The 18,089-nt window shown below is 38.0% G+C and overlaps 1 protein-coding gene across 1 annotated transcript; it reads right to left on the bottom strand.

The window, feature by feature from the left end:
- Positions 1-13,448: 13,448 nt before the first annotated feature.
- LOC133707753 (uncharacterized) lies at positions 13,449-16,764 on the bottom strand. Its single transcript, XM_062133239.1, has 9 exons — positions 16,354-16,764; positions 16,153-16,256; positions 15,890-16,062; positions 15,641-15,734; positions 15,341-15,452; positions 15,160-15,248; positions 14,768-14,853; positions 14,423-14,487; positions 13,449-13,966 (listed from the first exon to the last, which is right to left on the bottom strand). The coding sequence occupies exons 1-9, from the start codon at positions 16,559-16,561 to the stop codon at positions 13,860-13,862; spliced, it is 1,038 nt and encodes a 345-aa protein (XP_061989223.1). The 5' UTR covers positions 16,562-16,764; the 3' UTR covers positions 13,449-13,859.
- Positions 16,765-18,089: the final 1,325 nt, after the last annotated feature.

Genomic DNA, 18,089 nt, shown 5'->3' on the forward strand with positions numbered 1-18,089 from the left:
GAAGGATGATATCCATAAAACCGCATTTAACACGCGGTATGGGCAATATGAGTGGTTGGTAATGTCCTTTGGATTAACCAATGCACCAGCCATATTCATGGATCTGATGAACCGAGTTTTCAGTCCATTTCTGGATAAATTCATTATTGTCTTCATTGATGATATTTTGATTTATTCTAAAAATGAAGCGGATCATACACAACACTTGGAGACTACCTTACAAGTGCTTAGGGAACATAAGCTATATGCGAAACTTGAGAAGTGTGATTTCTGGCAACACCAAGTAAAGTTCTTAGGCCACGTAGTCTCTCAAATGGGGATAGCAATGGACCCTGCGAAGATTGAAGCTGTGTTAGAATGGAAAGCTCCCACCACTCCAACGGAAGTACGAAGCTTTCTTGGACTTGCTGGATATTACCGAAGGTTCATAGAAGGTTTTTCAAAACTTGCTCTCCCATTGACGAGGTTGACTCGAAAGAATGTAAAGTACATTTGGGATGATAATTGTGAACGAGCATTCCAAAAGCTAAAGGAAAGATTGACGACAGGACCCATTCTCACCATTCCAGAAAGCGGAGTTCCTTTCGTCATATATAGTGATGCATCACATCAAGGACTTGGTTGCGTACTCATGCAAAATGGAAAGGTGGTAGCATACGCATCTCGCCAATTGAAGGTGCATGAGAAGAATTATCCAACCCATGATCTCGAGCTAGCAGCTGTGGTTTTTGCTTTGAAAATTTGGAGGCATTATTTGTACGGGGAACGCTTCGATCTTTTCTCTGACCATAAAAGTCTCAAGTACATTTTCTCCCAGAAGGATCTAAACATGCGACAACGAAGATGGATGGAGCTTATCAAGGACTATGACTTCACCTTACAATACCACCCAGGGAAAGCAAATGTAGTGGCTGACGCTTTAAGCCGAAAACCTCAAAGCCACCTTGCTTCAATTATAAGAGATCATTGGAGCATGTTGGGAACTCTAATTGAATGCAATATTACTCCTTCAGTGAACATGAATGGAGTTTTTATTGGAAATCTAGTGGTGCAACCCACCATAATTAGTCAAATCATCCAAGCCCAAGGAAAAGATGAAGAGCTCGTGAAATATGTTCAAGGAATGAAAGAAAAGCACCCTGAAGATTGGAGCACTCAAGCAAGAGAAGGAATGCGTTTTAGAGGGAGGCTCTGCGTGCCAAACGTTGCATCATTAAAAGATGATATAATGCAGGAAGCACATCGTTCAAAATTTACAATCCACCCAGGAGGAATGAAGATGTATAAAGATATGAGGAAAAACTATTGGTGGAACAACATGAAGAGAGACATTGCCGCATATGTCTCTAGGTGCCTTACATGTCAAATGGTGAAAGCGGAGCACTTGCGGAAGGGAGGATTATTACAACCACTCAAGATTCCAGAATGGAAGTGGGAACACATCACGATGGACTTCATCACTGGATTACCAAAGACACAAAGAGGCAATGATGCAATTTGGGTAATTGTTGATCGCCTTACGAAGTCTGCACATTTCCTACCAATCAAAATAACAGATTCCATTGACGTCTTAAGTAAACTGTACTTGAGGGAAGTTGTGCGACTACACGGAGTTCCTGTTTCAATAGTTTCTGATCGTGATGCCCGATTCACATCAGGATTTTGGGTTAGTCTACAAACGGCAATGAAGACGAAGCTAGACATGAGCACCGCATTCCACCCTCAAACTGATGGGCAAACTGAGAGAGTCAATCAAGTGATAGAAGATATGCTTAGATCATGCATTTTGGATTTTGGAGGAAGTTGGGAGGCTCACTTATATTTGATCGAGTTTGCTTACAACAATAGTTACCACTCAAGCCTAGGGATGGCACCTTTTGAAGCTCTCTATGGACGACCGTGTCGTACTCCAATATGTTGGGCTGAAGTTGGAGAAGCCATTCTTCCAGGACCTGACATAGTTAAGCAATCTGCAGAGGTCATCACTTCAATTAAGGAGCGCTTGAAGACTGCACAAAGTCGCCAGAAGAGTTATGCGGATCGACACAGGAGAAGTGTAGAATTTCAGGTTGGAGATCGTGTCTTGCTGAAAGTCTCACTGATGAAAGGAGTTATTCGTTTCGGGAGAAAGATTGCCAAGTTGTCACCAAGGTTTATTGGACCTTTCAAGATCATTGAGAAAGTTGGTAATTTAGCTTACCGACTAGATCTACCCCAACACTTATCCAACGTGCATAACGTTTTTCATGTATCCATGCTACGGGAATACAAACCCGACAATTCCCATGTCATCGACCATAGTACCATAGAACTCTCAGAAGATGTCACATACGAGGAGGCACCTGTTCGTATCTTGGGTCGAGAAGTACGGAAGCTCCGCACTAAGGAAATTCCACTAGTGAAGATACAATGGAATCGACATGACGAAAACGAGGCTTCGTGGGAGCTAGAATCAGAAATGAGAAAGAAACATCCGCAATTGTTCATAGAACAAGGTACGTAAAATTCGAGGACGAATTTTCTTTTAAGGTGGGTAGACTGTAATAACCCGAAACTTAGTATCACTGTAGAGCACTCTAAGATACCTTAAACTTAGAAATAATCCAAGTATCTTCTAAGCATTTATTTTCCCGTTTAGAAACCGATGATACCACATGCTATACTTACAAGTTATAATAGAGTTCTAGGAACTTACTAAAATACCTTAGTTCGTATTTCTTGTGCATGTACACTCGATATTTGTTATTGAGCCCAATACTATTACCTATATTATTTTTGTGATGCATGTCATTTTAGTACTAGTTATTGCTAACACATATTTTGAATCTTACGAAATGGCATATCAATCTTCGTATTAGTTTGAGAAAATGTGTATCTATGTGTATATATGTATACATGATTCAAATGCCAATACATCTAGAAGAACTAATCTTATTTTTCTTTCTAACAACCATAACATTTCTTGGAAATTCCTTGGAAATTTCCTTGTAAATGCTTTGTAGACTTCCAACTCACTTTTGACTTACAAGTCAAGTAAAGATGCTAAAGATTAATTTTTAATGCATCTTTCTAGTCTTTATAAACATGAAGCTGAATCATTTTTCCTTCAAGCCTTAAGATCAAGTGCAAAACTGATTTGGAAGTCTTAGTTGTAGAGAAAACTCACCTCACAAATCCTTCATCCTTTTCTTTTAAGAAGCTCCCTTTGTTTTTCTCAAAGAAGTCCAAGCTTGGATCCAAGATCAAAATATTCACTCCATCTCTGAGTTTCTTAAGTAAGTACATGAATACATTCCTATATTCTTTTGCCTTTAAGATTTATCAAAGTGCATAACCGATGATAAAATGGAAAAGAATCTGTTTTGCTGCAGTCATATATTTTCGTGTTTGATAAAAGTTAATCTTGTCAAAACTAATTATATTTTCAGTTTCTTCATGAAAAATCCTTTAGTTTAGGCTTTTGAATCACTAAAAAAGGTTAAGAAATGAAGAAGTTATGGCTAATCAAAGTTTTCAACTTTTAAACTCGCTGGAAATCTCATACCGCCATCACAACTTCAAAAATTCATATCTCCCTCATTTCTTATCCATTTTCTACAAACTTTATATCAATTTGAAGCTTAGGACCTCTACTTTTATTCTGGAGAGTTTGAGAAGTAATGGTAAAATACACAGTACGTAAAGACTTAAACATCAAAGGTCAGTTTCAAAAATATCGGTTTCAGCACTGTTATGGTTCTTTTACCATTTCTGAACTATATCACTCTGATCTGGACTACATGACTTATTCCATTGAATTCCTTATGAAAAATCCTATGACTTGGTGTCCTCACTTGACTATTTCGGACATGAATTGAACAAGTTATAAAAACAGAAAGTTGACAGTACTTGGTACTATTATTTTGATTGACGAATGGACACTTCGGACTAAGATTTCTAATACTATGAAAAGAGGACTACTAACTCTTTGACTACTAACTAATATTCTTTTACTACTTCTAATTTACAGTACTTTTATTTTATTGCACATTTACTTTCAAGTTTAATTTGCAGTACCTTTATTGCACAATTACTTTCAAGTTTAATTATAGATATATATATATAATTATGTATATATATTAATTTGTCCACACAATTTCAGTTATATTTACTTATGTAAGCTTGTTTATATGCTTGTACTTTATTATTACATATTTTACTTGATTTCAGTTATGTATAAGCTTATTTTTAATTATGTTGTTTGCTAGTGAATTTACTTATTTGTGTTATATAATTATGCTACATATGTTTTCATATGAGGTTATTCCTAAATATATGTATGTCTCTATATGTGTGTGTACATATACATATATTATGATCTATAATTTATAAAGATTGTATTTTGTGAATTTGATTATGTCTGAGAAGTACAATTGTGAAGCCGGGTGTTATCTACAACCCCGTGCTTAAGTGAATTACTGGTAAATGTGTTTTGGTGTTATGAGACGTTAAGCATGGGCCCTAGTCCCTTCAGATAGTGCACTATTATACTCTTAGGAAGGTTGCTTACTTTGAGTATACATACTTGGGTATAGTACGTTGGACCCTAGTATGCTGCGGCTTACCCATGCTTTAGTATAGTACGTTGGACCCTAGCATGTGGATTTATGAATTGTTACCAGTCAATCTGGCTTACCCGTGCTTTGGTATTATGGACCCTAGCACGTGGATTTATGAGTTGATACCAGTTAATCCGAAAATTCACTAAAATGAAAAGTGTACTTATATTGTTGATCAAATATCTATCTGTGATATATTGTTAATATGTTATGGTGTTAAGTGAAAAGAGAATCGAGCATGCATTGTTTTGAGGTTATTTGCACCTATTATTGCTACAGTATTTGTTGATTCGATAAAGAGATGTGACTATGTGATTTATTACCAGTTTTATAATCGTTTATATATATGTGTCTGTTGTGTGTATACAAATACATATTTAAGATTTGGTGTGAACATATAAATGGTTCTCGGTACATTTTTACTTGGTTGTTCAGTTTTGATTTCTTATAAGACACATTAGTATAAGAATGTAAGTTGTACTTACTGGGTCTGTGTTACTCATGATGCTACACCTTCATGTTTTCAGGTAACGAGTAGATGCATGGGGAAAAAGGGGATGAACCTCCTAAATAAAAGAAAGTTTTTCCTACTACTATTTCAAGAGAATGAGTACTGTAATATATTTTGCTAAACTTTGGTATTGTACAAATAATGATGTCGTTTTCTAATAAAAGTACTATTCAGATATATCTATATATAGTCTATTACTTGCTTTCAATTTATTCAAAAAGGAAGTTTCTTTTTGTTAGCTCACGTCACAAATTCATGAGCCATATTTCAGTACAATATTGGCCTTGAGTTTGGGGGTGTGACAACCAATACGTCTATTTCTACGTGAACCAATTTTTGGTATAGGTTTTGCCATATTTTATCATCTCATAAATATAAGTCAGAGATATATGGATATATCCATTTCATGTCAAAACAGATCCTGGTTTTTTTTACTGATTTTTTGTACATCTGTACATCAGGTCCTTTAGATTTTTGGAGTCCTTTTTTGTTTAAAAAGATTATCCTTGTCTTTGTTTATGTCTCGGGTTGGAACAAATTACTATAATTCGTCCCCGCCTACGGATCAATCGACATTTTTCACAAATTTTACGAACGGAGGCCCTTATTTTCATATTTGTCACTCCTTTTCTTAATTCGGAATCTACTTAATTGGAAGAAAATAAGTTTCTTAAAATTTTTAACTTCGAATTGTATCCCTACGAAAGAATGTTGAAATCAAAAAACCACCTAATTATTTGAGTCTTTACTTTTGAATATACAAATTATATGCCCTTTAGTTGAATCATAAGAACTTACCACAATTTTTAATATATGGTTAATACTTGTATCCGCATTGGATACGTGCGTAGGTCAATACCATGCCTTCAACCAACACTTCAACATACAAAAGGACCTTATTTCCAAAAAACAATCCTCTCCCTCTCATCAGAGTTAAATCCAGAGGTTCCTATTCCTCGAAGATCACAACTCGCGGAAACTAAACTTATTCCAATACGAACCTACAAGACAACTTTAAGGTTCTAAGTACAACCCCTTTGAATATCCATCACCTAAGAAGTATAGTATGCTTGGCTAATACACGTATAACACTTAAAACACAGTATAAGTCAAATACAAGTCCATATTAACCAAGTCAATACTACAGGGAAAATATTCACGTTCCTAAAACGACCTAGCGGCCTAAACAACTCCCAACACTCATGCATACCCAATGACTTAGCCAATACCGAAGAGCACACGATGGGGATCCGCTGCAGACGGGCCATCACTCGGAAAGTATTGACACATCACCAAATATGCACCTTACGCTCTGATACCAAACTGTCACGCCCCGAATTTTGAATAATCAATTCAAGTCCGAAACATGAATAATAACAATTACAAATAACGTCCTGAATTTTTTTCTCACAAACAACCACGCTTCACACCTCTCAATATTACAATAAACCAAATCCTCAAATTATTTATTACAGCACACTCTCACCAAATCAAATTGTAAGGCTCAAATGAGTTTAACTCACCTCACTATTACAATTGCTGTAAATCTATGACAAATACTCTAACCCGTACGATTACCGCCATGATTCTCCTGGCCTGCAGGATTACCCGCTACACAATTTGAATAGTGTACCGGGATTGCAACAACACCAAACCCGGTAAGCTTTTGACAGCTCGTATGAGTAAACAAGAATGAACTGTTGATTTATTAAAATACATTTCCTTTAACTCAAGTACAGAAATGTAGAAACATCACAATCACAACGATCACCACAAAACCACTTCACTTTCTCACTCTCATATACATATATATATATATAGACACTTATGAGTTACTCTCAATTTCCCTCATAAGGTCACTCAACATTTGGCAGACAGACTAAAGCTCTAACTGATCGTAACCACCGGCCCGTCGCGAGAGCGTGGTTCACGATTTAATACTATTAGTAACCACCGGCCCGGTACGAGAGCGTGATTCACTAATAGATGCCATGGTCACCCTGTGACCTATTGATCTCCACAGATCAATATATCTCAACAACTCAACAATTTACTGTTTCTCAAACAATAAAACTCAACACCTCACTATATGGTTTCCTCAACAAAAATCCATCAATACATATATATTTTTTTTTTATAAACAAAATCATTTTCACATAATTACGACCAAAATATAAAGTAATTAAATTTATTCGGTTCGTAATATAAACCACGTGAGGTTTACTCACCTCGATATTCCCGCTGCGTCTTCAATTCAACACAATACACACCGAAATCGTTCACCCAAGGGAGACCGTCAATCACCTAATCACACATGACCTTATCTTAGCCAATAGCTCAAAAACATATTCAAACGACAATCCAACGGTCGGATCGAAATTAAATGATGATCCAACGGTCGGATCCTCACGGATCGCCTTTAGGATCACCCTCCAAAAATCATCACGAAGATCCAACGGTCAGATCTTCCTGAATCGTCCTTACTAACATCTTCACAAATTTATACGAAAATCTGACGGACGGATTCTCACGAATCGCCTCCCTAATCACTGTTTTGCATTTATACGAATATCCAACGGTCGGATCTTCGCCCATGACCACACAAAGCCACTGGGACAGTCATAAGATCATCATATCAAAACTACAAGTCCATCTGACGGTCCTAACTTCACATATCACAAATCTAACGATCGAAATCGATCGAAACTTAAAAATTCATAACTTAATCATACGATATCCAAAAATTGCGTATAATATATCGAAATGATCGTATTGAAATATAGAATCTAAAAATGCATAGAAACTATATTTTTGACCCCCGGAGGCGGCCGGAAAGGGCCGCCGGAGTTAGTGGCAGAGCCGCCGCCGACCACCGCCAATGGTGTCGGGGCCGGGCTGCCCTTCTTCATCTCAACAAACTTAACAATTTTCATAACTAGCATGAAGTCTGAAAGTGAAAGGAGGTGGCCGGAAATTACCTAAACAGTTGGGTTTGGCCGGAAATTTTCCAGAAACCCGCGAAGAATTGCAGAAACCGATGTGCTATGATTTCGACGTGAAAACTTCATCCTCCGGCCTCGATCCCTTCTGAAGAGTTGTTAAAAACATCAAGGTGAACTCACTGGTTCAAGAATCAATCAAAACGATGCACTACAGCTCGAGATATCACGATCGAAAGGTTTTGGTTTTCGATCGAAAACCGGTCGAGCTCCGACGAACGTGAAACCGGTCACTCCAGGTGCGATCCTTCTGGTATGATGATCAGCATGTTGAGGCGAGTTCATAGAGCTAAGGATCGGAAGTTTTGGTGGCCGGAGCTAGGAGAAAACCGACGTTGACTACAATCGAACTCAAATCGGTTCAAGCTCCCCGCCGCCGCTACAGACCGCGCCGCCGTGGAAGGCTGCCACATACGGGTGCGCAAGGACCAGGCGAAGCCAAGAGAAGAAGTTTGGTGAAGATTGGTGGCCGGTGGAGGAAGATATGGCCGGTGGAAGTTTGGAGGCGATTTCCGGCTTCGGGAGGAAATCTGCAGCCGGTTTCCATTTTTGGAAATTCTGAAAATATTTTCGGAAATTTCCGAAAATGGAAGCTTTATACTAAATTGGAAACTTTTCAAAAAAACATAACTAATTCATACGAACTCCGATTTTTGCGTTCCGCATATGCACGTGATTGTATCGACGAGCTCTACAACTTTCGTGAAGGAAGTTTTCCCAATTTCTGTACGTATAAAAAGTCGATTTTCGCGTGCCCCTAATTAACGTACGTTTTCGAAATAAAATCGTTCGAACTAAATCTACACTTCTCCAAGCTTCGTACATTCTCCCATGACCACGAAATCATTCTAAAATGTTCTCGGAAAATAACTTGAATTTTTCGGGTATTACATTAGGACTGTAATTTCTGAGATGTAATTGTGTTTTTCTTGTTTTGGGCATCCATATATCCAAAAAAAGAAAATCTGCTGATTGATTATTCTTTGTACTGAGTCTTGCCAAACCATATCCTGTATGCATAAGTAACTTCGACTTCAAGCTATATGGCTTTTGCATGAAAATGTAAGTGGCTTTGTCTCCAGTAGTTGGGGGCATCTTGACTAAAGGTGCTGAGTTTACTACTGATATGAAACTTATAAAAGGGAAGTGTTTGCAAGCATTTTTAAGAGGAGTCTTGCAAGATTTTGGGGAATCGAGAAGTCTCTCTGCAAGCGTTAGTCTTTTCTTAAATAATTTGGAGATTGAATTGACTGCTCAATATAACATTGCCCTGCAACAGGAAAAGCTTTTATGGTTGCAGAGAAGAATGCCACAGAAATAGTGAAATACAAAGGTTCTTTCACCTTTCAGGTCCCAACCACTGCAAGGAGAATGAGGAATAAGCTTGAAGGCCTTAATGATGAGAATCAGATTTGATGTACTGATAAGAATTATGAAGAACGTTGTTGTCTCTGACCTTTAGCAGCTGATCTCTGGAGGTGTGGGAACTAGCCTATGCGACACTCTCCCTAATCAATAGAGCTTTCTGGAAGAAGTATATTTGGAAATACTTATTGCAAGCATGCATGGCTTCAGTCAAGTACAAAGTTATTCTTAATGGTGAGATGGGCTGAGACTTTTGTTCCTGGTTTTGGTATTCGTCAAGGGGCACCCTCTCTATAGTAATCTGCTTCTCTCAAAGGCATGGAAACTTGTTCGTATTTCTGAAGAGGGGCCTTCTGTGTCACACTTGTTCTTTACAGATGTTCTATTGAGCAAGCTTCTATCATGAGGTCTGCTGTCAGTTTATATTGTCAAGCGCTGAAGGATAATTTCAGTTGTACTTAGCCTCATCCATGTTTTTGGTGAGCAGAATTTTTATAGCATATTCTCTTGCCGGTATAGGATCTAGATTCTACTATATCTGTATGTACTCATTCTCTTCAGGATGTTCATATTCAAGTTCTAAAAACCCAACTGACCATACAGCTGGGAGAGTTTAGTTTCATTCCATCTTAGTATGGTCAGTTGCGTTTCTGGGATTTTAGCCCTCATCTGCATGTACCAAATGAAAGCGAGTTTAGTGATTGATTTTCTTCTATCTTACTCTTCCTTATTTTCTGGTGTTGATACTTGGAAATGGCACTTTTTCAGGCAATTCTCATGATACCTACTTTGGGTAGTCTTCCATGGCAAGATTCCTACTGATGTCGCAGAAGAAGGCTTACAACTGATCCTATATGCCCTCACTGCAAACTTCATATTGAGTGTCCCTTGATCACTTTTTCAGAAGGTGCATGTGCTACTTGCCTACTTGTTTAAAAATATGGAAATCTATGGGGTGTGACTTCACCTTACTCTCAATCTGTCTTAACTTCAAAGACTGGTTAAAGTCCAAGGAACTCTACTGGCTAAATCTTTGCACCCCATGGTTTCTTATTTTCGCTGTCACTCCTTGGTTTATTTGGGAATGGCATTGCAAGGAGGTGTTTTGTTCTCACTTTAACCTTCCCTAGTTTGCATTTGGCATTGGTGGTTTAATGAAAATTCTGCCGCCTTCTTTAAACTGCAATACATAACTCTCTTCTGTTTATATTGGCATTGCATCCTGCTGCGGTTGGTGTTTTTGAGCCCACTATCGAAGGCAGCCTCTGTAATGGTACTATGACTATCTGTGCCGGGGCTGTAATTATAGATTCTACTGGGAACTGATTCAAATGATTTACAGCAATTAGTGGGATAATATTGGTTTTGGATCCTGAGCTATGGGGACCCTTCTAGAATTGGAGTGTTATTCAAATAGATTAGTTGAGTTGATTCTTTTGAGGTTTGTGATAGGCCTCCCTCTTATTGTTTTCTGAATTCTTGCAAGCTTCCGACGGATATATTTTGAAGTTGTAGCATGGACCATGTGTTTTGTGAGCACAATTGCTTAACATACTGATTCTCTTGCTGGCCATATGTATAGAAGCAAGTTTTAGAGATTATGGCTCTCATATTTAAGTTTTAGAAATTATGGCTGCTTATGCTAGTGTAGTCGGTCGGTTTTCTGGACTTTTTATCCTCATCAGTACTAAAAGAAAGCGAGTTCATGGATTGGTATATCCAATTCGAATAGTCCACCATCTCTGGTCTCTGGTGTTCAAGTGGGAACTATTAAGCATGTGGGTTAGTTGGTACTTATTATATTGGTCTAGAAGCAATTTTTCATTCATACTCTCTCTTAATGTTATGTCCTTTATGCAAGGTGTCATTATCATGTAGGAACAATGAAAGACTTATGAGACTAAAGATATGTTGTTCGCTTTTCCTAATAACAAATTGAGCATCCAGACTTGTCATGCTTTTGAAATCCAAGTTTTGCCTGTCAACTAAGAAAATTTCAATACAATTATTAGTTGAAGCAAGTTTTTGAAGACCGAGAAAGTTCAAACTTGAGGGGCAAACTTCTTGGTTCCCACAGGATCAACTGAGATTTAAGATATACTAATCCCATGGAAAGGGCACCCTCAACAGATCTTCTGTCTTTTCCAGCAATTTCCAGAATACATCTCAGATTCATGAAGAACCATTGAAACCACTTATTATGGAGTCATATTATTACTTGTATGTTTTCGGTTTACGATTGGTTCTCCTAGTTTGCCAATCCATTTGTTCACTAAGAAAACCAAAATTTACTGAGATCGGTGGGTTCTCCTAGTTTGCCAATCCATTTGTTCACTAAGAAAACCAAAATTTACTGAGATCGGTGAAGGGTTGGAATGTTGGATAGTAAGGAAAGAAACTTCAGAATGCACTTGAAAACAATTTCTTATAGTCAAAGTATAAGAGTCTCTTATTACATAATTAAGAAAAAAACATCATAACTCCGAGACCTTGTAAATTGAACATATTACATGATTTACATCAAATTCAAACAAGAGTAAAGTATGAAATAATAGGGCAACTACGGTGTTGATGTTTAAAGAAAACTGCCTGGATCAATAGCAGCGATATATAGCAACAACTCCTCCACGTCGCGGCTGAGGGGAAAATACAGTCATAACAACAAGAGCTATGACAATCACCACGAGCACAGCCGTGAGGTTGAGACCGCCTTCACCATCGTCTCCCGAACAGCACAACTTCCCCATAATTAGTATGTCACCAACACAAGCTTGAAGTTGTATATGAAAGTATGAAGTCAAATTGCAGAAGCTGCAAGCTTTGTGCAAGTATGAGATCCAAGCTGGATTCAGAATTGCCTAGTTATATACACTGCAATTACAAAGTCAACTTGACTTCAATTCCAATACTTAATATGTATTAGAGTACGTACACTGACTTGCCTCTGATAGGTATAGGTTCATACCCCTGGTCACTGCTAAAGTAATATAACAACTTGACTATAACAAGTTGACTAGTGCAGACAACTGTCTTTCCTCAACTTTCCCTGTTTTTACCACATAAGAAGACCTAAAGACCATAGTAATTAGGGCATGGAGTCGAATGCTATTTTAGCTTTGGCTTTTTCACCAAGCATCTCCAACCAAACCAATGGGAACTCTTAGTCATTTTGACTTATGAGTCAAAAGTTGATGTTGAGCGCTATAAAATGAAGAACGAAAGCCATTTTGGCTTCAGGCTTCAGGCTTCAGGCTTCAGATGGAAGACATGTGGGCCCCCGCTGCACATGGGCGGTGAGAGGTTGACAAAAAGCAACTTGCATGAAATCAACGGTGGAGATTGAAGCTTGATTGATTCTATTTAAAATGAAAGGCTGAGATTAACTGATTCTAAAAATAAAAATATTTACTGAATATCTAATCTGACGGTTCAAAAAATTCTATGCATTAAAATCAACGGTTAATAATAAAGTAATTGTATTTTAAACCATAAAAAAAAACTTTTTTGAAAAAATCAGAAATTTTTCTAAAAATCAGAAAATTGTTGCTTTATATTAATATAAAATAATTATGTATGATATATAAATTATTAATATTGTAGTTAATTAATTAATTCTCTAAAATGATTAATTTATTAAATGACTTTGACTTTTGACTAAAGATGGTTGGAGATACAAAATATGAATGAATAGCGATGACACTAGGAGAGTCAAATTTTGCAAATGGTTATGGCTTTTGACTCCATTGTTGGAGATGCTCTAAATCAACATTTCTTATAATAAAAACAATCTCTGCTCGTTCATTGTAGTTTTGTCTCGAACTAGTATGTAAGAATGCAGAAGAGACGAAGTGTTTCATCTCCAACTGGATGTAAAATAGCGGAGAAGAGAAGGACCGGTGCTAGGATTTACTGTCTAAACCGACAGCTTTTTCTTGAGCAAAAAATTCATTTTACTGGGAAAAGATTCCCAAAATCTCCGACAAATCACAATCCACTATTATTCTATTAATCATTCTAGAAGATGAAACATAATTTCTGCAGAAGCAGGTGGATACATCTTATGTAACAGCAAAGTAAACACAGAGAGAAAAAAATAGAATCTATATAAGCTGGGGGAGATAGAGAATTTGGGACCAATGATATATAAGCTGCCTGTACAAAGATACATGAAGTTAAATCACTTGAATGTTCAAACCAGCCAATAAGTTTCCATGGAGGCTGGTTGAATAGGTTCAGAATTGTTAGTTCTCTACAGATGTCCAGACCATTGCAGCAAGTATCTCCACAATATGCAAACAAACTTTACATGCTCAGCTCCATCGCAAATATTCCTTGGGCTATCTTAACCAATATTTCCCGCACAATGCAGATAGAGGTAACATTAGTTCAGAGACTCTCAAGGAATTGAGAGAAACTGGGGTATTTTGGTTCCCACCCTATTTCTGCACGAGTTTTTGAGTTGTTTAATCGCTTACCCAATGGATCAGTAGTTCCTGCATAAACAACATCACAATGTATGAGTTTCAAACTATTGCATAGTCTGAAGTCTGAACTCAGAAACAATAAGTACTAAAGAACTTCAAACTTTTGTAGTCTTGACAAAAAGTAGTGGCACTGATCATAAAGCTAAGTTTCGCATATATAAACAAACAATGTGGGTGGGTGGAGAAAAATTGAGGGAAGATAAGAAAATGGAGCTCTAAATTTTCCCCTTTATGGAAGGAAATGGAAAGAAGAGACTTTGGACCCTTATTTTGTCTTCTAAAACACTTTTATTCTATCTCCATTTTGATGACCGTATTAAAATTTGTTCTCTCTCCATGTTAAGTGAAAGTCTAAAATGCTTTCTTTTCGTCCATATCTTTTCTCTTCTGTCCCTCTCAAACTAAGATTGCTTAACAAGCGGGAAAGAATTGAATATCTATATGGGATACTACTAAGAAGCTTACCTGTAAAGCTCTCAAACACTTTGGTAAATTTCCCACTTTTATTAACCAAGTCCATCACTTCTTTCCTGCAGAAACATTGAAAAGGCCACAGATGCTTGCTTTACATTATCGAACAGATAAGTGTAAATAAGAATCACAATGTCAATATTTAGCGAAACATATACACACAGGCACACAACCGAAATGCAGAACAAAATAAAAAGGAAATCCTCTGAAAAGCTTTAAAATCATATCCCTACACATATACACACAGGCACAGAAGCATATGCTTATCCTGTTCACAGTATGCTGAAGTCAACATGACCAACAGTTTTGAAAGGCATCGAACAGTGTAAAGATTAGAACCTGGACAATGGATGATTGTCACAACCCAAGAGAATCCGGTTACGTAATTGCTTCTCTAAGATTGCAACAGATAGGGAAGCTGCATCCTGTCCAAAGAGATTTAGGTTCTTGATCAGCCACATTAATAACACAGATACAGACACTGAAACAATAAATATATTACTGACAATGTAGAGATATAAAGCCATCTAGATCAATGATATGAAACTCAGAGAATAGTAATTCTGAATATTAAGAGAAAGAAAAGCCAAAACTGAACAGATTAATATTCAAGCCTGGAAGATATACTAGAAATGTATTATAAAACAAACATGAGAAAAAATAATACATAGTAGTGGAACTACATTGAATAATTTATCAGTAGCCAAAGTACAACAGGATGATGTTAACACCTCGTAATGTATGAGATTCAGAACGTGATCTGGATTTGCGTCTACAGTCCCCTTCGATAACCAATAAACATGGGCACCTCTATCTGCTTTGTAAACATAGTTAAGGTCACTTTGAAATAGAACAAGTAACTTTCCAGTAATGTATAAATATTCTTTCAGAATTCCACTTCCATAAAGGATATGTAAAGCCCTGCCAATCTAAGAACAACACCACCAAACTCCAGCACTACTTTTTCTGCATTAAGAAGGACGTCGGTCCTGGGGCTCCTTCCTATTGGCACTACTGGAGTGTCCTGCAAAGAAAGAATATGGACATTATGATAAACAAAACAATTCTTAACCGAAGGCAGATAACCATTTTCCATATCACTAGAGCAACTTGGCGACATTACTTTAAAAGATAAAACCCAAAGGACGTGTGCACAAGGAAGGCTCTCTAAGTCATTATAAAGAGTTGGTACCAGCAGAAAAATGTGTCTACCTCATCACATGGACTGTTGTCATTGCAATCATACGGTGCAGAGCTTGATGTAAACAAGAAAGAACCTTCACCATTCCAGTTCAATGCAGCCACTCTACTTATTCAAAAAACCAAAAAAAACCATTACCACCATCACAAGTTAACTACCATACACAGTCCGAATGATTAACTAACAAACAACATTACCAACCATCACCTCCAAGCATACATTTCAATTCAATTAACACGAAAAACAATTCAGAGACTCACCGAACATCACCGGGATAATCGGAGGTTCTAGATGGTGGAGCACAGAAAATGACATTAGGAAACTTATGGTCCGTTTTGGTCCCCTTCAAGCATGGATTGATACCCACCTTGATCAACTCCTCATGGTGATCAACGGTGACTGTTTGCCCATATATTTCACAACCCGGATGCTCCTGTAAAAACTCAATTGCTTAACCACTACAAAATTGAACTACTTAGTCACTTAACAATAATCAAAATGTAGACAAAGATAAGTAGAATACCTCCCGCCATTTCTCTGCAACTAATCGCCCAAGTACTCCCGGCCCAACAATCAACAGGTCATCGGCTCCCACAATCCCGGAAAAGCCTGAACCTTTCTTTTCATCTACCCTTTCACCAACCAACCCATCAAACATTGCGCAATAAAAATGTAAACTTTGTTAACAAAATTAACCAAGGAGCAATAAAGAGAGGAACTTTACCAATGGTGGGCGATGATGATGAAGAAGAAGAAGAAGCAGAGACTTGGATTGGGGTGGTGGCCATGGAGGGAGAGAAGGTGGTTCTGGATTGGGAATATTTGAGGGAGGAGAAAGGGGAAGAGGGATTTGGGAAATGCCCAGAAAGTCCTTGAGTTCTAGTGATGGGAGCGGTGAGACCAATGAAGCTAGCAATAGCAATGGTGGCCATTCTCCTCGAGCTGTGTTGATATGACTTTGATGGTAAAACTTGAGGATTTGGTAAACGAGACGGGTTGTCGGACTGGTTATGGGGGGTTTCTCACAGCCCAATGAGGATGGTTTACGTGGGCAGAGTGTGGATGATCATGGCCCTTGTTTGGGGAGACTTTGAATCTGACGGTTGAGAAGGCCTCTGTTCGTGTCATCTGGGTTGGGGGAATGGATTAGTTGGCCTCATCTGTTCGGAAACGAATACGATGACGTTGGGACTTGGGGGTCGGTGCTTCTTGTTCATTCATGGTGTTTGCCTATTTTGGGTTTGGTTATTTAGTTTGTTCATTTATACCTCAGGACGAGGCTAGTCCTAAGATTTGAAAGTATAAGATGAGTGGCAAAAATGGTGTGAAAATTTGTTGATGCCTCTCTAGTAATTATGGATATTTAGCTGATAGAAACAATCCAAAAGACCATGGAAAAATTCATTGACGAGATGAACGTACATATAAAATGGAGCGGTGGAAATTAATGGCTTCCAAAATTTTGTGGGTGAGACAGTTAGTTCTTTCTCTAGTTTTGACTACAATCAGTGAGAGAGTTGTGATACAATGCTTTGAGAATAGTCTCGTTGGAAACTTTAAATGAACATAAACAATATCAAGACATATTACTACCGGACATTTCAGCAACCAATAATGTTCATAGGCTCAGTAACTAACTAAAAAAATTATGTTCAACCACCTTTGTGATAGTGGAAAGAATTATTATTATTATTATTATTATTATTATTATTATTTAGAAGAAACGAGAACATTTCATTAATCCAGCCAACAAAGTTACAAAGGAACCTCCGCGTGTGTGGCCCCGATAAAAATGAGTACCTAAATGTATCCATGTGCTGACAAACACAGCACGCTCAAACGATAGGGAAGAAAGTAGGAAAATACTTAAAATATGCCTCAGTTGGACCCATCCTAAACTATGGAAATCCCTTTAGGCTTTGGCTATGGTTTGTGGTTCTGATGTCCTCTACTTCCGGAGAGTTCTTAATGGTATGTCTGATAGGGGCCAGTTGTGGGCGGGTAGGCTGACCATGAAGATTGGGGTGCTGGGTTTGTCCTTTGGATGTCGCATCAGGAAGAAGTCGCTAATGCGGTGGACTAGCTGGGTTCGGTCGGTTAGCAGTGTGAGGTCGAACACGTTGGTGGCTTGGTGTGCGGTGGTGGTGATCAGCGTGGGGGTGGCACCTCAGCTGAATTGTTTTATTTTGATGATGCGCTTTTTGGTTACGTCGAAAGAAGTAGAGAGATGACGGTGGTTGGTCTTATGGTGACAACTTTCTACGAGGATGCCAATACTATGGTTTAACTTAGGCTGTGTTTGTTTCCCAGAATCTGGGTATTGGGAAAGGAAAGTGTTTCCTTTCCTGTGTTTGGGACATCCCAGGAAGGGAAACTGGTTCCCAAATGAAAGGAAAAAGAGGAGGAAATTGGTTCCTCCCCTCCCCCCTCAGGAACCACTTTCCCAATGGAAAGGAAAAT

Source organism: Rosa rugosa, chromosome 5 (genome assembly GCF_958449725.1).
Source record: "Rosa rugosa chromosome 5, drRosRugo1.1, whole genome shotgun sequence".
Lineage (NCBI taxonomy): Eukaryota > Viridiplantae > Streptophyta > Magnoliopsida > Rosales > Rosaceae > Rosa > Rosa rugosa.

Coding starts and splice junctions, on each gene's coding strand:
- LOC133707753 (XM_062133239.1), bottom strand. CDS start 16,561: ATGGCCACCATTGCTATTGCTAGCTTCATTGGTCTCACCGCTCCCATC. Junction 15,249..15,340: donor TAGATTGGCAGGGCTTTACA/TATCCTTTATGG, acceptor ACTATGTTTACA/AAGCAGATAGAGGTGCCCAT. Junction 14,854..15,159: donor TGAATCTCATACATTACGAG/GTGTTAACATCA, acceptor CTCTTTGGACAG/GATGCAGCTTCCCTATCTGT.